Source organism: Strigops habroptila, chromosome 7, assembly GCF_004027225.2.
Source record: "Strigops habroptila isolate Jane chromosome 7, bStrHab1.2.pri, whole genome shotgun sequence".
NCBI classification, from domain to species: Eukaryota; Metazoa; Chordata; class Aves; order Psittaciformes; family Psittacidae; genus Strigops; species Strigops habroptila.
This window is the reverse complement of record NC_044283.2, coordinates 26,873,889-26,894,977: the sequence shown is the minus strand read 5'-3', so window position 1 is coordinate 26,894,977 and position 21,089 is coordinate 26,873,889. Positions and strand designations below refer to the sequence as shown.

General features: G+C 39.8%; 1 protein-coding gene across 4 annotated transcripts in view; it reads left to right on the top strand.

Annotated features, from left to right (window-relative positions):
- Window positions 1–20,663, top strand: part of GABRA4 (gamma-aminobutyric acid type A receptor subunit alpha4) — a 50,282-nt gene extending 29,619 nt beyond the window's left edge. For 2 of the 4 annotated variants that reach the window (XM_030492561.1, XM_030492559.1), the window contains 2 exons: window positions 8,208–8,267; window positions 8,469–20,663. In XM_030492561.1, the coding sequence (XP_030348421.1) occupies window positions 8,208–8,267; window positions 8,469–9,002 (594 nt within the window). In that variant the 3' untranslated portion in view covers window positions 9,003–20,663. The remainder of the gene's footprint in view (window positions 1–8,207; window positions 8,268–8,468) is intronic. The other 2 variants (XM_030492562.1, XM_030492560.1) reach the window with 1 other exon arrangement.
- Window positions 20,664–21,089: the final 426 nt, after the last annotated feature.

The following is a 21,089-nucleotide window of genomic DNA, read 5'->3' as shown; positions in this document are numbered from 1 at the left end:
AGATACAGCCTTCCACAAACCCCACGTGGGAGTCTGAGCAGGCTTGAGTCCTGACCCTTCTGTCTTGTAGAATTGTATTAGTAACCAGACTACTAGGTAGTCTGTGGGACGTTAAGTTCCTGTTGAAGCTGCTCTTGTTCAATAATTTATATGGGGACAGGGAGAAGGAGAGGAGTGGATTTTGGAGCCAGCTTGTCTGTGTGTGCACTGCAATGGGAGGGAGAGATTGAAGTGTGCGAAATGCAACATCTGTGACAAGGAATGAGGACCACTTGTAGAATATCCAGTAGCCTGGTGGGGATGTGCGTAAGATGTGGGAGGCCTCTGTTGATATCCCTGCGACAGTCAGGGCAGATTTCAGAAGAGGTCTCCTATCATCACACCAACGTTCCCGTCCTGCTCGCTGAGTTACTATAAGACAAATGTGTCTTTCTACAGTGTGACTTAGCTATCTAGCTTCAGGAACAAGCTCAGAGCTGAAAGTGCTGGATAAGTTGGATGGCTCCTTCTGCAAAGGCATGTAATTTAGGCTGTGATCCTACCCAGGACACATGTCTCCAGCTTTGACAGCTGCATGCTGGAAGTCGAAGCATTAGTTCTCTCTCACTAAGACTGGTAGCAGATGGTGGTGGTGTGACTTGTAAATTCTGCTGTGAATTTATCCTGAGAAAATAAAAGCCACTGCTTTAAATATTGTACTGCCTCTGTCCCAGAGAGAGATAGCACTGGTGATTATCCTGTGTCAAAAATCTGCTAAGGATCTAGAAAATCTATTGACCTGCAGCAATGAACTCTCTGTTTAAGTAAAAAAATGATGTAAAAGCAGCCTTTGGACCTTGCGCAATGTTGCTGTGAAGGTCTGTTGCAGGATGAGACTGGTGTAGGTCTTCAGAACCATCTACATATCCAACCTCAGGACTGCTGAGCTATTTTTCAAAGAGTGCTGAGGCGAATTAGAAGAATGCCTCTGAATTATATTACAGATAAATGGTTCTAGTTTTAATGTGTGCATGTTTATCAGCAATTGATGATGGCTGAGCTTCCTAGTGGCCAGAAAGCCTATGAAGGGGATTTTCAGTGCTGAGTATTACTGACTCTCTGTTAGCTCAGGCAGTAGGAACCGCTTATTTTGAATTCACATCCCAACAGGATGTATCCATCACAAAAACTATGAAGCAATTTAAAATTGCAGAGACTGATTTAAAGCTGTTATGTCGAGCATTAACAGGCTATAGGAAGATGCTCTTGAGTGCTACAGGGCTGTACCAACACAAGAATTTTTCACAGCTTGCAGTGTTCACTGTGCTTATGTTCTTAAATACTGTCCTAAGGATGAAGTTACCTGATGCCTGGTAATCACTTTTATCATTGCTGCATTCTCCCCAGGACTTGGCATGTGACTTTTAAATAATGCTACTAGTTTGTTTTACAGATTCTAGGTTGGCCCTATCATAGGGAATACGCACTGCAGTTGTTACCAACTCTCTTTATTCTGTAACAAGATGACTGAGTTTGTCAGTTCAGTATTGTATATTGCTGTGCTGATGATCCTCTTCCCATGAATCTCAGCTCAGCTGCTGCACGCTACTTCAGTTCATGCTAAATTTGCAATCTTGACTTCATTGAAGTGCAAAATTGGCTTGCTTGTCAAAAACTGGTAATACATACAAAACAATCCAGGTTTTTAGTTGTTTGTTTTTTTTTCTCAAGTCAAGGCTTATATAGGCTTATAGAAAGTTTCAGAATTTCCACATTATGTGAGCAGCTGTTTATAGTGGGCAAACCTTGTTAATATTGAAAAGTTTAGATTGAATCATACTTGTGCATCACTTAAGTGCAGTAGTAAACAGCCGTATGCATCAAAGTTGAGCTTAAATGGAAAAGCAAATGATCTATAAATTGATTTTTGGCAATAGATTAGTCGTAGCGGCTTTTCTGTTCTGTACATTCTGTCAGAGGCTGACCATCAAACTTGCTCCACAAATCTGCCACAGTATTTAACAATAAATTGTGTAGATTTATCCTGAAGTATGCTAACAGCATCGTTCATTGTATTATTCATGGTCAATTGCACGTGAATCCGCTTGTCAAGGGAAGGATACATCATTAATTACTATATTTTACACACATCTGCAAAGAGTTTGCTTTAGTTATCCTATCTTCATGCCAAATAAAATGGACATTCTGCTCTGGGACTAGCAAAAGGGAGTCTTGCATCATGACTTTTTAAATAAGAAGAATTTGTACAGAATGTATCTTTCCCTATTTCAGTTCTTTTAAAGCTAAAACCCATGCGAAAATAGCAAAGATCTCTATGCTTTATAATACAGTAAATATTTCAAAAGCTTTTTTGTATACTGCATGCTGTATGATGGAATTTATCTGACAGAATTCGAACCTCCTATTCTATGCCCCCCCCTGCCTCACTAGTAAAGTATGCATAGGATGAGAGCTTTCTAAATCTCTTGTACTCACTTTTGGGTTTTTTTGTTTTGGTTTGGTTTTGGTTTTAGTTATATGGACTAATGAAATATTGACTTGGATAGAAAGAAGGAGAGATTATCAATCTCTTCTGAAAAAGACTGGAGCCTGCATTTCTCTCTGTTTGGTCAATTCATTGGCTTTGTTAGTGCAGTCACCTATCTACCTCTGGCATGTTGTACCTTTTACTGTCCCTACATCTTGGTGATAGATGTTTAAAGCCCCATGGAGGCTGAAACTTAACTTTCACTGTTGCAAATTTTGGCTGGTAAAAATCAAATAGGAGATCGGTGCTGTAGATTCTTGGCATTAATGTATCCCAGCCATCCACAGAGCTATATCCGATGAAGATGTCCTACAATTTTAACAAAATGTATATTCTTAAATTATTATCAGATCTCTTGAGAACTTTGTCTATGCATGGACAGGAATTGTGCTGTCAGATCGCCCAGGATTTTGAAAGTTTTATCCATAGTATTTCTGCCAGTTAAAGTTCAGAGGCTGAAGTCTCTTAACAGAATGAATAGCAAATATTCTCTTGAAGGAGAATAGAGCAAAGAAAAGTAGTTGCCGCTTCTGGTTTCATAGTGGTTGTGAAGTGTGGAGTTGTTTGGGCCTAGTCAGAATGATAGATATTTCAGAGGAAGGGTGAGGCGTCATTTACGTAAGCAGCAAGTTGTTGTATTTATGGAAAGGCAATCTTTACCAAATATATTGAGACTGGCATTGCATGCTGGAATATACAGCATTTTATGGTAGCTTCCAGGCTCCCATTTTGCATTCCTGAGCTACACCATTCTAAATGTGTCCCAAAAATCTCACTGAAATGCCTCCAGAAAATCAGATTCTTTCTCAATCTAGAGTGAGAATGTAAAAAACATGGACTCAGTACTTCCTGTGGAGTCCCATCTGGACGAGCACAGCAGCTCTCTGTTGGCTCAGAATAATTGAGTGGTTTCCTGACTTGTACTCAGAAAGAAATCTTTAGTTGGATAATCCCTTCATTTCTTGGGTTGCATTATAATTTGGCTTCCACTTCATTTTAATGCTTTATTTCTTGGTTTTGGGCCTGTGGTGGGTTGACCCCGCCTGGATGCCAGGAGCCCACCAAAGCCGCTCTATCATTCACCTGCTCAGCTGGATAGGGGAGAGAAAATATACTGAAAAGCTTACGAATCAAGATAACGACAGGGAGAAATCAGTCACCAATTACCATCATGGGCAAAACAGACTCAACTTGGGGAAATTAGTTTAATTTATTACCAATCAAATCAGAGCAGGGTAATGAGACAAAAAAAAGCAAATCTTAAAACACCTTCCCTGACCCCTCCCTTCTTCCCAGGCTTAACTTTTCTCCTGAATTCTCTACCTCCTACCTGCCAGCAATGCAGGGGGATGGGGAATGGGGGTCGTTCAGTTCAACACACGTTGTCTCTGCCACTACCTTCCTCCTCAGGAGGAGGACTCCTCACACTCTTCTCCTGCTCCAGCGTGGGATCTCTCCCACGGGGTGCAGTTCTTCAGGAACAGACTGCTCCGGCGTGGGTCCCCTGTGGTGTCACAAGTCGTGCCACCAAACCTGCTCCAGCGTGGGCTTCTCACGGGGTCACAGCCTCCTTTGGGCATCCCCCTGCTCTGGCATGGGGTCCTCCACGGGGTGCAGGTGGATTTCTGCTCCATCATGGACCTCCGTGGGTTGCAGGGGCACAGCCTGACTCATCATGGTCTGCACCACAGGCTGCAGGGGAATCTCTGATCCAGTGCCTGGAGCACCTCCTCCCCTCCTTCTGCACGGACCTTGGTGTCTGCAGAGCTGATCCTCTCACACGTTCTCACTCCTCTATATGACTGAAGTTGCTCTTCTGCAGTAAATTTTTCCCCATTTTAAATACATTATGCCAGAGATGCTGCCACTGTCGCTGATGGGCTCAGCCTTGGCCAGCGGTGGGTCTGTCTTGGAGCCGGCTGCATTGGCTCTATCAGACATAGGGGAAGCTTCTAGCAGCTTCTCACAGAAGCCACCCTGTAGCCCCCCTGCTACCAAAACCTTGCCACACAAACCCAGCACAGTGCCTCCAAACTAAAAGCTACTGATAGGCAGTAGGTTCATGTTTCTTGCTGTTGTTTCAGAAAGACTAAGTAAAATCATTTTGTGAGGCAGCAAGTGCTTTACATATGTATATAATTTTGTTGGTCTGATTGCCATTATCACAATAACCTTTTTCTAGGGGTATGCAGCATAGCTGAAATGAAAGTGGAATGTTTTGCTTATTACAAACTGAACGTTATGTTTTGCAATGTACTATTTAACCTGATGTCTGCTGATATCAATAGAATTTGGTTTGTTAAGGCTTGGCCGTGGAATCAGACTTGGTTAATATTTTTTGTTAGCGACCTCAGCACTGATCTTTAGATGATGTAGAGTTGTGTGATAGCATTAGTACAGAGGAGGAATAGACTAATGTTGGAAGAAATTAGTTATCTTTATAACAGAGGAATAGAGGAATATGCAGGGATTGTATGAATACAACCAATAACAAAAATTTTTGCTAGAAACTTTTCCACTGGACAAACCTAAAAAGAGAGACACCTGAAGGCAGAGAATGAGCTATTGTCATAATACAGGCTTGAGTAAGGCAAGAGCAAGAAAAGGCTATATGAGGGAAGGTGATGGACAATGTGCTGGTGAGGCCACGCTGGCAGTGAGTGTGCATTCTGCTCAGCTTTGACAGGGCACAGAGCTGGGTGCTCACCACTCACAGTGGGAACAGTACAGCTGCTGTGTTAAAAAAGGAAGCAGTGAGGCAGGCTGCCTCTTGTTTTGCTGCTGCACGCTGATTCTGGAAAACTTACTGGGGATGGGAGTTTGAATGTGTTCCCCTTAGACAGGGCCTTGTGGGGTGTGTAAGATATTGGAACTGAATACTGACCCAGGAGATTTTCTATCTCCAATATTAAAGTTGCTCCCAGCACTGTTAGAGTGAGCATTAATGGTTAACAGGCTGCTCTAGCACTGGCCAAAGCTCCTGCCTTTCTGTGTGTAATGTAGCATCTCTGCATGGAATGTGCTTGTTTCAGTATGTTATATGTTTCAGTATGTTTCAGGGACAGGATTCAGTTCAAGAACACAAATCTAAGCTATTACAATGACATGGAAGAAAAACCAGGTTGCAGTGATATGTTCTCTGTGGAGCACATTAGAAATACAATTTCTAATTTCCATGTTCTGAGAACTAAAAAAAATAATACTTATATTTTTAGGGCATGTTATGCAGCGCTATGTTGTGATATCTTGCAGTGTTATCTATTTGGGCTTTATGTGTACATTGTAATACTTACGAGGAAACTGGGTTTCTCTCTGATTTAAGATTCCTGAAATATTGAAAGCTTTGTGTATCAGTGGCAAGAAAGAGAATACCCAGTAGACTTTTAAACAGTTATACGTTTTGAACATTCGATGTGCTATGTATATTTATATGTATGTGTGTATATATATACAATTTTATTCTAGAATAACCACTGTAATGGGATATCAGTAATAGCAACCCATCTTATTTGGTCACTTAGATACAGCCAAAGTGGGGGGAAGAGGAAACATTATGCAAACTTATCAATGGAAAAAAAGTTCCCACTAAAGAAATGGAGATGACTGTGATGAGGGAATGAGCCTGGCTGTTGCCTGTCTGTCTTACCAGGGTCTGTGGTTGATGATGCACTGAGGTGACTGTTGAAAACGGGTTGCAGTGCAAGTGAGCAGGAGCATTGAATTGGTGCCTCTGAGAACTGCATTCAATTCTCTGTTCTACTCTTGGGACTATTCTTTTATGGATGGGCTTGGAGTGTCTGAAGGTGTGGTACTTTTCTGCAACGGCATCACCTCTAAGCTACATGCCTAATGTAGGCAGAGACCAGGAGGGAAGTGAGACATGTCTTAGTTCCAGTGCAGATCTACTTTGCAACCCCTGTCCCAACCCAAGGACTTTTGCTCCCCAGGCACTGCTTGAGAACTTTATGATGGGAGAATCTTACCTGAGCAAAGCCAGTTGTCCAAGGATCTGCACGTAGAAGGTAAAACTCTCCTCCTCTTGATGACTCCAGTGCCAGCTTCTCCATAGCACAGGACTATTGTTTTGGACAGTGAACATTAATGACTTGTACCTGCCTAGCTTTGCAAGCCTTCAAGTAACATGCAATACTCTGCCAGGTATTACCAAGTCTCTAGGAAATGCACTCATGTCCTGATTGTGCTTTATAATTTCAATTTAGCAGTCTTGAAACCTTGTGTGAAGCAACCCTAGTGTGAAAGTATCCAAATTGCACACCTGTGTGTACTTCTGCACTTCCCGAAGAGTGACTCAGGCTTCTCTTTCAAACAGTACAGCTAGTGTTTCTTTCAGGAAATACCAGTTTCCTCTGGCATTTATTCCAGTCCTCTGCTTCTTTGGATTGCAGATGCAGAAAAATAAATAAAAGGGATTGACATGCTTCTATGCAGGAAGGAAAGCTAAGTGAAACCTAAGAGGGATTCTTTGATCTGTCAACCATGAGCTGGCAAATACATCAGCCATGAACTGGCGTATAGCTATGACAGCTTCAGATAAATTCAGGCCAGCAGTATTGCCAATGACTCATTTGCACTGCAATTAACAGGATTTAGGACCAGCATTCTGGCCATGGTGGGAGTACTGGGGGTGTCAAGTGATTTGATTTTCTAAAAAAATAATTTTTTTCAGATTTTTTTCTCAGCTCCATCTCTCTGTTTCTCTGAGCAAAGCAGCTAAGCATAACTGATACAGAAAACAGACATGGTTGTTACTCTTCTCACTACTCATTGTGTTAGTACCTTGAATAACACCTGAGTTGTTCCCCATTACTGCTCTGGCACTTGGCTGGGGAGAATTGCTGTTAGATGAAGGAGGAAAGAGAGATCATTGCCCACTTCCTTTCCCTTTTTCTTGTGCTGTGAGCTTTGGCAGGGTTCTTTGGTAGGGGTGAAGGGAAGAGGAGCCAAAGGCATAGTATGTGTGGTGCAGACCAATGCTTGGGAACAGTATCATCAGAAGAGGTGCAAGACAAGTGATTTTTTGATCTAGAACAAGTGATTGTTTGGGTAGGCTGCTTCTTAAATGCAGAGAAGAAAGGCAGAGCCTGAATCCCACTCTCAGAAGTCAGTAAAATATTAAACTCTGCTGCATTTTCCATCTGTACTTATTTATCTGTCTTTCAGTTTCTCATCCAGCTTAATAAGTACTATTTGGCTTAAGTATATCTTTCAGAAAGACATCCAGACTTGCCAGAAGACATCAAGTGATGGAAAATTCACCACTTTTCTTAGTTTAATTAATGGAAAGGAGTAGTTGATGGAAGACTGATTTAATCACTAGTTCAATTGCAGCTGGAGAATTTATTGCCTATGTTTGATGTGAAAAAGCACTGCCTTTATTTCTCAAAGAGCCGCAATGTGGTAACTTGGTTTTGTAAATACTTGCATTTTAATAGCATCTACTCTAGAAGACAGGCTAGAGTTCCTAATATATGGTAGCTACTTTTCTGGAGATATAAGCCAGAACTAAACCATCATGGTGGTATGTTGCCTCTAGAATGTTTTTATATCATGAGAAAAATAGGAAAACATCAGAGAATTTTGTTCTGAGCATGAGCCTGGAAAGAAATTAACCTGAACTCTAATGCAAGAATCCTTAGCTTCATGATTTGAATTTACATAGGTACCACATCACATGGAATATGATGCATCAGGTGTGCTCACCCTGGTAATCCAGCCACAGGTAAAAGGAACTCTTGTTTACCACTTTATATGCTATTAAATCTATTTTCATGAGCACGTGGTATCTTTGTACTTCAGGATCAAGCTACTGGTTATATTTGTGAGTATTACTCTGATAGTGCTTGATTATAAAGTTTCCATTGATTCTGTTAAAGTGTTTATTTTAAAAATGACTAGTTTGTTTTTCTTTTTAACTTTGCAGTGTACAGATGCCAACTCAAATGTGAGGAAAAGAACAAATGCCACAGTACAGTCTGAAGCTGATGGTGGGAGCCGAATTGACACAAGGCACAGCTCCATCCAGCCTCCCTCTGTAGCTCAGGGGTCTTCTGACATTACACCCCATTCCCTTTCTGCATCAAGTCCCAACCCTTTCACACGAATCAATGCATCAGAGACATTATCTTCTGCAAGAGCTACCCCTCCAGCTCCTCCTTCTACCCCAATTTTAACTGGATTTGTATCCCAGCATGCCACAGCTGGATCCCCTTCCATTCAGCACTTGCTTGGATCTAGACTGGAGCAGATTCAGACCACCACACCTAATACATTAGGAGGATCTGCAAAACCATCTGCTGTCACACCACCTGCTCCCCCTGCCTCCCACTCTGGCACGAGTAAGATAGACAAATATGCACGCATTTTATTTCCTGTTACCTTCGGAGCATTTAACATGGTCTACTGGGTGGTGTATCTATCCAAGGATACCATGGAAAAATCAGAAAGTCTAATGTAGTTTTGCTGCTATGTAGTAGTTCCTAAATTATACTCACATTTGATGCAGAGTTTCTTCTTTTGAAACTATTAAAAAAAGGTCAATAATTCTTATTTATAAAAGCTGTGTGCTACTTTCCCATTGTAAAGGCTGGAGTTATTGGGGATAATTAGTTGACTCCTACCAGGGTAATGGGTAACAGATTTATCTTCCTCCCTTCAGCTAGCAGTGAACCATCACTCTCTTCAGACCACTTTGGCTACACAGAACTTGCCTTTGGGAGGAACATGCACCCGAAACAAATCAAAAGCAGAGGTGCACAGCTGTGCAGTGGAACACATCTTGACCGCTAGGAATACGCATGTTGATTATTACAAATCCCTGAGGCACCAGCACTGCTGTCTGGACAGAGCATTGCATTCTTGGAGTGCAAGGTCCATGTCCTGAACATTTTGACAGTGCTTGCTAGAAAAAGGACTTTCCCTGCTAGATTAAAATTGGCAGAATGGGGGGAAGAAAATGAACAGTGGAAAAAGAAAAGAGAGTCCAGCCTGGGAGAGTGCAACTCCAGAAAAGTTATGCAAAGGAGTTGTAGAGCTCCATATATTTTTACTAAGTATTATTTTGCATTGCAACCTGGGAAATTCTCACTCCAAAATAAGAATGAGTGAAACTTGTAAAATCTGAAATCTGATGTAATTTTCAAAATTGGAGTTTTTGGTTTGGTAAGGTAATCTTAAGTGTTGATTCTTCTTTGACCTTGTTGACCAGCTTGAGTGGCTTTACTCCTAAATTACATCAGTTGTGGTAGATGAGGACCAGGCCCACAATGTTCAACTTCTTATTTGAATTTTTTGTTCTTTCTTTGGATGCTTTGGTGTTTAGGATCACACCCCCCTCCCCATTTTTCAGTCACACTCCTCTGATTTCCTTTGAACACATATTCCTCCCCTCACAGATCCCTCCCCCTCCCTTATATATATTTGTGTCAAGTTAAATTTTCAACACAGTTTTAAAAGTGGCTTCAAAATTAAGCAAAACAAATTTTCCTGTGCTTTGATGGCACATCTTTGGGTGAATGAGAGACACATTTTTGTGAAGGAATGCTGTGACATAAATATGAAAATAAAGGTTTTAGGTGGAGCCGGGGGAATAAAAATTTTAAGATGCCTTTGTTTCTTTTAAACTATGGCATAAATAAGTTCTTCTCTTAGTGGCTCAAATTGCAATATGCAGGCGGGCAACTTTATTAAAGAATTGAATAGTTTAAACCTGATAGAAATATTAATTAGAAATGTTCTTTTCACCAGAATGGTTGGAAGATATGCTGGGAATAAACCTGAAAATGTTTGTACAGATCCATCTGGCTAGGCAAATGGTTAGCGTTTCTGTGCAGGTGACATGTAAAAATCAAAGGCCAAATTCTCAGCTGTGATCTGGCTGTGCCTTTAAAGGGTCTGGACTAATCCTTAGCTTCAGTTGGCTGGAATAGAAGATTGGCAGCCTATGATCAAAGTTTTATGCTGGGGGCAGATCGGGTGAGTGTTGAGTGGTTCTGTGCTGAGGTAATGATAAAGTGACTGATGGAGGCCATAAGAATCTGGGGTAATTGAAGGCATGCATGACACTGCCCTAGACTATGTTGGGAGAAGAATCAGAGTAAAAAGACCCCATAATGGTGAAACTATGACTGTACCTTTGTGCCGCTTTCTGTCTCTCCAAACCTTTTAGCCAGTTCATGGCTGAGAACCTGACCTTTAAATTACAGGACCTGGGAGACTGCAAGACATGTCCTACAACATGTAGTATGGATCCCAGGCTGCCATTTCATGTATAGCATTGGACTGTCAATGATAGAATGATAAGGATGTGGGAATGTCTTCTGTGACTTTGTTACAATGTAGTGGTATAAACAGTTACCTTAGTCTTTTCTTCACTTAAGTGATACTCTCAGAAGGCCAGGTATGGTCCTTTCCTTTTTGTCTTTTACATCTAGAAGAAGTCTGTGATTACAGCACTCTTTAGAAAACCATTACATGTGCCATAGCACAGAACTGAATATGGAGCACCCATGCAAGGTGTCTAATTGCAGTAGTTTGCATCTTTGGATGTATCTCTAGTTGCTGTAGCGGTTTCTTCCCTGACTTATTATCTGAAATAATAAGTCACATTATTTCAGATTGTCAGAATAGAAGATAGTATACAAGAGATTGATTGTTTATTTTGTTGAGCCAGAAGAAACAAAGTACTCCTCTGGCAATTATTGATCATAATTGCACAAATGATAGAATATTTCTAGTATGAAGAATAATGGCCTGCTGTGTTTCAAACCTAGTGTTTGCACCATAAGTTACTGAAATTACTCTTTGTTTTTCTCTATGATGAAAACCAAATATGCTTTCTCTCAGGCAGAGCTTTAAACAACTTACTAGAAACAGCTGTCTCATCCTTCCACCCATCCTTGTATACTGACTGTATAATCAGCTTTTTCAGTGCATTGTTCAGTAGGATAACACTGGTTCAGGGTTCAATATGCTACTTGTATTCATTTGAGTTCCCATTTCATTTTAAAGACTTCTAAAGAGGAGAAAAGGATTAAAAAAATAAAGATTCCAAATATTTATTTCTATCCTTCTATTATGGAAGAAATTTTTAATGATACCACAAAAAAAAAATCTATTTTTAATCTATCAGTGTATTTCTGAAATACCTTCCAACGTTTGAATGCCTATGTTCAAAATGAGATTTTAAGAAAAAAAATCTAATTATGAGTCTAGGACTAATTTATTGTACTGTGCTACATTTTTGTGTTACAGCACATGAAAAAATTACTGTAACTAGCTTTCCAAAGTACCTATGGACAATGTGAATAGCAATTTATTGTTAATAGTTGCTCTTCGTTATATTTAATCTCCTTGTAGAGTCATCAGAAAGAGTAAAAAGCCAGCAGTATATTCAGTAAACTAGCAGGTTTTGAATACTGTGTAATTCAGAAGCACAAACAAAATCTATATTAAATGTAGTGGCTCAAATATTCAACACTGCTAACTAAAATCCTAAGGGAGAATGTTGCAGGTGTCATTTCAGTGACCAAATGGCTAATTTGGGATGGGTCTGAGTGAGATAAACTCTGCAGGAGCTATTTTTATTATTTGCTATTGCCTATGTCAATGTTTTTTTGCAGTACCATAGTGATTTAAAACTAACCAAACACTTCAGATAAGTCATCTCAATCAAGAGGAAAGGAAATTGGATAGAAAGCCAAAAAACCTTACCAGGAAACAGAGATAGATCTCCACTGACTGCTGTTTCCTCGGAGACATTGTTACCAACAGCAAAACTCCCACAAATTGCAGTGATGCAGCCCCAACCACTAACAGAATCACTTGAGAAAACCAGTTAAAAACTAAGTTCAGGGAGATTGCCTTCATGGGAACTGAAGTGTATTTTATAGACAATTGTGAGCAAGGTCAAATTTCTATATCAGCCCGCTATTAAATGGTTTCACTGCAATTGCAAAGTTAACGAAGCCAAGAAAGGCGGCAAGCCTAGACCCCAGCCCTCCATGGTGACCTGAGCTCTTCAAGCTCACTGGCAGAACTGGACTACGTTTTCCTCCTATAAAATGGGCTCATCTCCGTCAAATTTCTTCTCCCATAGATCTTTTAAGGGAAAACCAAATAGACTTTGTAAACTGTTTAGTCAGCCACTCTACATTACCCTGTGATCAGGCAAGTAGACCATAAGATAATTCAGTGAAAGAAGTAAATAATTTAATAAGGAATGTGATTAGAGTTTTTCTGTTAATAGGAGCTAAAAGGTATTGATTGCAGAGTGTTCAAACATAACCTTTGGCATCTCATAATTTTCATCATTCAGGATGGACCTTGCAAAAAAATTGGGGAAACCAAGTAACTGTATTTAATTGGATATAACCAGTATTTCTACAGAAAAGCAGATGAAGTCCGCTTTTCAATATGCACGGAATTCTGTCTCCTTCCACTTTCTTGCATATCTCCTGTATATCATTTGGCTGAAGCATACCTTATGCGCTAGCACAGTGTCTGTATGCCATGTGAGGACATCAGAGTATACAGTGTATATTTATCCAATTTATCCAAAGTCTAACATTCCCATCTTCCTTATACTATTGGAAGCAGAGGGAAGGCCAGAATGGAAGAAATGACCATATTGGCCACCTGAGACATTTTCCCATAGGTGCTACAGGAGGTTTTCTCGGAGAATCTTTCTCAATGTGAAAGCTGGAGCATGGTTTCTGCTGTAGCACACTCTCCCTCCAAATCCCCAAAGCTTCCAAGAGATCTATTTAGAAAGCAGAGTAGATCATGGACTTTGCACACTGTGCTCTAGAACTTTTGCTTGACCCAGAAGTTTTAAGAAGAAAGAAATTTTGGTGAGTCCTTCCTTGTCTTCCTGGGACTTGTCAATAGGCTTGACCGCACTGAAATAGGTAGGTGTCATGTGGCTGGCACTATTGTGAACTGCAGTACAAACAGCAGACAAAAATGTGCCCTTGGTTTTATTTAATCCTGACATTGAACAACAGATTAGGAAAATTGCGACTGAGGTGTTGAGAAGTCTAGGTGAGGTATAATGTTTACTGATAATGCCAAGGATGATCAAAGTTGTAGATGCATTACAGAACTATGTGGCACTAAGTTTGTGCAGGTCAGTGGAAAGCGGGGAGAACAGGAGGGGCTTCTCTCCATAGTCTGACAAAAATAAAGTGATACAGCATAAAGTTGGAGGAGCAAAACTCCATAAATAAGATTTCTTATTTAGCAAAAAACCAAAGGCTAAATAGCCTTATGGAGGTCAGTATTAACCACACCCCCAATCCCCCAAAACCAGGAAGAAATCCAGGAAAAAAAAACCAAAACAGTTAAGTGACAATAGCATCTTTTCTCCCCATTTTTTTCAAGACTTTATAGTTCTTTCACTGTGTGATTTCAAGGAAAGTTATTCATATTTATATTGTTATAAGGGCGTGTACTGGTATCCGTTGAAATCAATAGGTGTTTTTCATTGACTTCAGTGCACTTTGAACAGGAAGTTTACTGAAAGGAAAAATGCACCATTTTGAAAGAGTCTGATATGCGTTAATTTGTACAGTCTTAATTTGTAGGTCTCGCCTCACAGTCAAAATGTAGCCTTTTTGGATAAAATGTGTGTGGTGAGCATGTTCTGAGTAAATTAGACTCTGAAGGTGTTTGCCACATCCCAAGCAAGTGAGAGTGGTGTGAAGTACAGAGCACTCTGTAAAGATGTCTCTTTGCTACCATTATGTACTGTGGTCTTAACTGGAGGGAATGAAAAACGCAGTTATTGTAAAACTGGTAGAATTTGTAAATCATACTTTGTTTTCACATGAATTAGACAATGCAGTATGCATTTATCTCAGAATTGACTAGCATGGCCTTCTAGTCTGTAATGTAGCACATCTACATATATCTCAGACTTATGCTTTTTATATTATTCCACTAGAAAGGACTTGAAAGCAAACCAGTCACTATCCACTGCAGTTCACTACATTTTTTTTTTGTTATATTCTATTTTCATTTTCTTGTGCAAGAGAAACCAAGAGTATGATGGCTTCTTTAAAATAAAAATAACAGCAGGAAAAATAAAAAGCCTTGGAGATTTCCTTTTTAGATAACCATCCAAATTTCCATCAACTATTGAATGCTCTTTTTATATAATAGCATAGTTTTAGCATTTAAAATACTAATGTTATTGCAGCCTAGATACATACATATGCATGTATCCATTCAAATAATATGAATTCCCTAAATTGTAAGGGAAGGCAGGCTCAAGACGCAGTTGCAAGCAGTCTTGTTTTGGAAGATTTCTTTTTTGGATGGAAAGCACCATGTGAGGTAGGTTTTGTTTTGTTTTTGTTTTTGTTTTTTTTTTTTAATTATCATCTTCATATCTGTATTTTCAAGAAAAAGATCCTGAGCAAAAATACAGAACTACTGAATTAACCCTCAACTAGGACAAAAATCTAGGTTATTTCCTGCTGGTGGTCTTGCTGTTGTTGATCTACTTCAACCTTTGTGCTGTGGTTTTTTGAATGTTGTATCCACGATGCTGTTAGCTGACATAGCACTCTATGGATGATCCAGTGGCATAAAGAAGAATTTAAGGAAATAATAATTATTTGTGAATATGTTTTCATTCGTGGGAAAAACTTAACTGGAAGTTGGTAGAAGAAGCAGGTGACAGCACTCAGTTGGACTTCTGAGCTCAATGCATTACAAAATATAGCTGAGTACTGCTTTGCTTTGCCTCATCATCTTGTGCTGGTGGCTCATCTCCATGGTAAGTAAAGATGCACAATGATGGAGGACTCAGAAGTCAAGAACGTGTACAGGTATTTTTTCAAAGTGCTGTCAAAGTATGAGATAGTTAACCTTATTACTAACAGCAACTTCATAGTCTGCTTTACATTTGCAAGGTTAAAAATCTCTTGTTCTGTTAGAGTATACCAGGTTGTCAACTGAATAATATACTTTTCATAAATAGATGATTCCATAGGTACATGCATTTCATTTTTTATTAATTTTTGGCAACATTCTCTGATACCAGAGCTGTGGTGGAGATTTGAGGAGTTTTAGATCACCAGAGTTCTTGTAGAATTACAATGGAAATATCCTTTTGTTTCACAGATGCATGCCTTTGCAGATCAATACCAGCGGCACCTTCGTGGGGGAAATGAATCCACTTGTGCAAAATCCTGGCCTTGAGTATTTAACCTGTATTTGAAGGGCTCATGAAGCATATTAAGCAGGGCAGGATTCAGGGCACGGTTACTCTAAGAGGCTTCTGGATTGGAGCTGGCTTATGTCTCACCATCCGCTGGAGTAGCCTGCACCAGACAGACCACTAGCAGAATCTATGGGGGTTTTTCTGGTTTTGGTTTGTTGTTTTGTTTTTTTTTAAGACTGTGATTACTCCACCATAAAACTGTATTACTGATGAATCTGTATATAGTGCTGCCACCTTCTTCCTTGCTGTCTTGCTTTGTGTGGGGAGAAGTATTTGTGTGGTTGTGGTGAGCTGGCTGAAATAACTTGTCTAGCTTAAAAAACCAAGTTTGGTTTGACTTTTGTCTGGTTAGTTGCCAGCGGGATCAGTTCTCTAGTCTGGTTCCTTGTCCTAGTGCTGGTACAGAGGAAGTGGTGAGGAGATTGGTGTTTTGAGCTGGGTGAAAGCTGTTGTGAAACAGCCTGAGGATTCTCATCGTGCCTCCATTGACATTAAAACAGAGGTACTCTCTGCCTTTTTTGAACATCAGGTCCCCTCTGTAGTAATTTTTCTCCCATAAAGGTGGTTTTGTGAATTACCTCAATGACATATAATGGAGAAAAAATATAATCAGGCCAGAATTTATGAAAGAGCTCAAATAAATGAAGTTGCTTGAAGAGAGAGGAAAGAAAGAGAAAGGAAAACATGAGTAAGGATGAAAAATTTAGTTTCTTGCTGCCAAGCAGTTATTTTAAGATATGTCCTACTAGAGGTACTAGAACAGCATCTGGCAGGAAACAGCCTAGAAATAATTATTTCTTCATTATAAATATAATGAGAAAGTAATAAAGAAAATAAGCTGCTAGTGTCCTCTTAGAAACATTTGTGTTCCATAGAAGTTGTTTTCATTTAAAAAGGGTATTTTCATTGTCAGCCAAGAAGAACTAGGAGACAGAATGGTAAAGGAAGAAGATTGAGTTTTACTAAGTATTACTGTTTCCCCCTGTTTTAGAGCATTTCTTAACCAAAAATGTAAACAGTAACAATTTTATTTTTCTGGGACTCCATATATTTAATTTTCAGTAATTTAATATTCAAAGTAATGAAGCACTTTGGAGCTTTTAGCATTTAAGTTGCTTTGTGTTTAAAAGACTGAATACAGAGATTGCTACTTCTGTTTTAATTCAGTTGGGGGGGGGAATGTGAGAAAAAAGCTTTCATTACAGCAACAGTCAGTTTTTGGAAGTATCATGCCTTTCTACTAAATCTTAAGACTTCAATCCTGTACCTGAATTCATAGGAGCTTTTTTCTGAGCATTTCTGATAATCTGGTCAGTACTACAGCTTGTGAGCTGCAGCTGCGTTTACAGTAGATATGTCTGAAAATGTACATCCACAACCTCAGCACTTGCATAGCATGGATTCCATGAAAGGCAAAGATGCATTTGTAACCCGTTAAGTGCATGAAGGCTTTTATGTTGCTATGTGGGGAAAAAGCAGGAATCTGTGGTCAGAAATAGAGGGGAGGAAGGAGAGTGAGACTGCCTCTTTCAGACACACTGCAGATCTTATATTGGATTAAGCCACTTACGAGAATGCCTCCTAAACTCTTTTCCAAGTAGGCAGTTTAAGCACCAGCTGAGTGCAATGTGGAATTCAACACCAACTGGGAATCCTGCCTGAGGATCAGCACAGTTAATCTGTCCTAAGGTTTCTGATGCGGTGACTAGGAAACTGGAGAGATGTGAGCTAGCAGCTGCTGCCAGCTGGGATGCATCCACGTTGCTGTGCATCTAAGCTGTACTATGGGGCATCAGCGTCCTTGGATCACTGGGGGTGGGATGAAAAATGCTTTCTTAGAGTACAAAATAGAGCAGACTGAAGCTGATGAAAACTCTTCCTTCAGCTCAGCGCTGCTGATACCCACTGATAGCACTGAACATCCCCAAGGAAGACCAAGGTGTATTGCAGTCTTGTCTTCTCTTTACATGTCTGCTAAATGTTCTGATATGGAATGTGGTGGGAGTGACAAGTACACATATGGTAATAAAACAGAGCATGCTTAGTACTGCTAACTGGCAAGTGCGCACAGTCTCATGCCAGCAGTTTGTGGGCCTTCCCAGAAGCAGAACTGCGTCACTCATGTTTCATAGGTATAGTTCTTATGCCCTTACCACTTCTCCTGTAGCTTAAACATTGGAAAAGGGGTTTTCTCTTTGATGGTCATTTATCCATTCTGCTGTGTCTTTATGAAGGAGAAAATCAAGCAGATTTGCTCTAGGTTTTTTTTTTTTTCTTTTTTTTCTTTTTTTTTGTTTTTTTTTGGGTTTTTTTTTGTTTTTTTTTTTTTTTTTTTTTTTTTTTTTAATGGGTTTTCTCACCTGCACAAGTGGAAAGCACAAGCTCTGTTGCAAACCTTGGGAGGGTAGCAAACGCTTTTAAACCAGCTTTAGGAGAATCTCTGTGATTATTAATAAGACAATTTTGTTTTCAAATAAAAACTCTCACTTGGAGAGTATTTAGTTACAACTTTCTAAATGAGCTGTAGTTTATCAAAATACTTTCTCTGTACTGAAAATATGAATTTTATTTGTAGCCATTTCACTTAGTAAGTTAAGACACACAAATGTATGTGGGTTTTCTAGTTAATAAGCTAGTTAATATACGTCACTGTGGGAAAGGTGCTTAGCCGTGTGATATTCAGTAGCCATTTCATAAAGACATGGATTGTATTTTTTTTCCCTTTGGAGAATGTGATGACTGCACATAAACAAGGTGGGGTAATCTTGTAGAGAGATTTAAAAAGGCTACTTCTCACTTCCTACCTGGATATCATATGCATAAATATGGTGAAATCAGGTAAGAGAAAACGTGTGAGTAAAAGAAAAGACCTTCTTTGATCTTCATGCTTTCAATTGTTCCTATGAAGTACACGAGTTAACAGTTTCCCTATACACTTTCAGGTTTTCCCTCTGATGTGCCATGGGGGGAGTACAGAAGGCAATGCCTTTTCCATCAAGACCTAGACATTTTTAGGTTCAGTTCATCAGTCGAGTCAGGAGGGCACTTGGTAAGTTCTAGCCTTGCTGAGTTAGGAACATGGTTTTGTAGGACTAAATTTAGTCCTGATGGAGCAACCTGTTCAGCAGAAGAAGGTAATCCCAGTTGTGGGTAAGAACCGCTGAGGCTGGAGACCATTATGCATTTTGCTGAGGTAAGACATGAGACTTGAATTAGGCTTAAGAGCTGCTTATTAGCTATTTAAAAACCCCGAAGTGTACAATTTAAAAACACACTTCAGTGTGTCCTGCTACTTTTGCACCATTTGGATTCTTTCCAGACCTGTCCTTGGCTTTGCTCCTTTAGCTTGCACTGAGATGGGGGGTGGCAGCCACTGCGATGGTGTGGGTTTCACATGCCTTCTGCTTGGCTGCAGGCTCTCTCTGCACTGAGCATCACCAGAGTGGACAGCAGAACCTGGGCAGGGGGAGGGCATGTCCTCATGCCGGTGGCAGATAAAACCTGATAGCCAAGCAGCTAGGTGCAGCGTGGGTAGGGTTGGAGTACTGAAACAGTGGTCTTTTTAAAAATTGTTGCATGGATTTCAAGCTCCAGTGTTAGTGCAGAGGCAGAAAATGCTTTGGATGCTTGAAATACAAGTCAGCTGTAGAGCAGACAAAGATTTCCTGGTTTCTAAATTTTCTGGATGAATACTAGCAGTGCCCACTCATTCTGTAGGACCATTTGACTTGGATTCGTCTGAAGAGCGTTGCATCACTAGCAAATATACAGAGCAGCAACAGTATGTTAAAAGCCTGACTGCACAGTATTTGCGTGCTGATAATAAATAAATAAGCTCCCTAATAGTTGCCTCAAGTTCCTGTTTCTCCTCACCTTTACCTTCAGCTTTTGAGCTCTGCTAATCCTGCCAGTTCTGATATTCCAAATTGCTGAGGAACTTCTGTGAGCTGTTAAAATCAGTCTATCTAACAAATGATGTGGAACATCCTTTCCCTCCCTCTCTCAACTCCCTGTGGTCAGAGAGGCAGGCTGGGAGATACTAACTTCTGTGCTAATTCAAAGTGTAATTGCCATACCACCTGAGGAGCCAAAAGAAAAAGGGAGGTTTTAAGCTGAAAAAAAAAAGTAAATAAAACAAGAAGATTGTATTTACTGGTATTTTAATTAACTGTAAGATCTTATTTTCCTGTGAAGCCCTGTCCATTGCAACCAAAGCATTTGGGTTTAAGCTTAGACTGTAAGAAATCGTAAGGAATATTCCCAGTGAAAAATATGAAGCTTTTTGAAGTATTTTTATCTTTGTTTCCTGTAAAAGCCATGGCATGCAGAAAATACACACTAAGGCAGCACAGTAGAAATGCTTCTTTAACACCCTCTTGGGAAAGTCCTAAATCCCCTATCTTCTCTGTCAATAGTTTACTACTTCTGCAATATGTGACTGTCCTAGATGCATGTTGCAAGAGTTTCTGTGCCACGCTAAATTCTGATGTTTATCCCTTTGTATTAACTCATACATGGGGGAAAAACTGAAAGGAAATCAAAGCAAGGGAAACCTTGGAGTTGAATTCTTTTACCCTATTCTTCGTGCACATTTTTGTTGCATGGAACAATGTGGCTGGGATGATTGGAAGAATCAGAGGTTAACTGAATTGTCTGAATGCATATATTCGATGCTGGTCACCTGACTATACTAACAAACTTAAAAGGTGGTTTGATAGCTGTCAACTTGTTTTGCTATTGTGCAGCTTAAGTGTTACCTTCCTGTATTATGAACATCTATGTATTTGGAAAATTAATCCATCTTGCAAGAAAGATTGTGCAAAAAATTGTTCCTATTATACTCCAGTGTATATTGCTGATGTCAAATAAAATACAATTGTGAGAGTTCTTAAACAGTTGTCTTTCTAATTGTGGCCTGAAGCAGGAAAAGGAAGGAGTATAGTAAACTTTGATATGAATCCTCCTGCAGTTATTGCTGGAACATTGATGACGTTAGCTAGATGATTCAATCAACCTGATGCTTTATATAAGATAGAAAAAGGGATGGGTTTCATCAGTAATAATATTGTATTGTATTAAGAAGGCACACCAGTCTACTCCTATATCATTGTCAAGATGTGTCTCATTATGTTAACAACCTAAAAACTAAATAAATTGCCTCTCACAGCAGCAGAAACAAATAATACGCACACTAGCAGTGCCCACTTTATTCTCTCTCTTTTTAAATTTAAGTTTATTTTTTATTCCTGTGAGGTAATGTAACAACACTTACTTCTTGCCTTATCTGCCAACAGGCCAGTTATCAGCTGCTCTACTTCT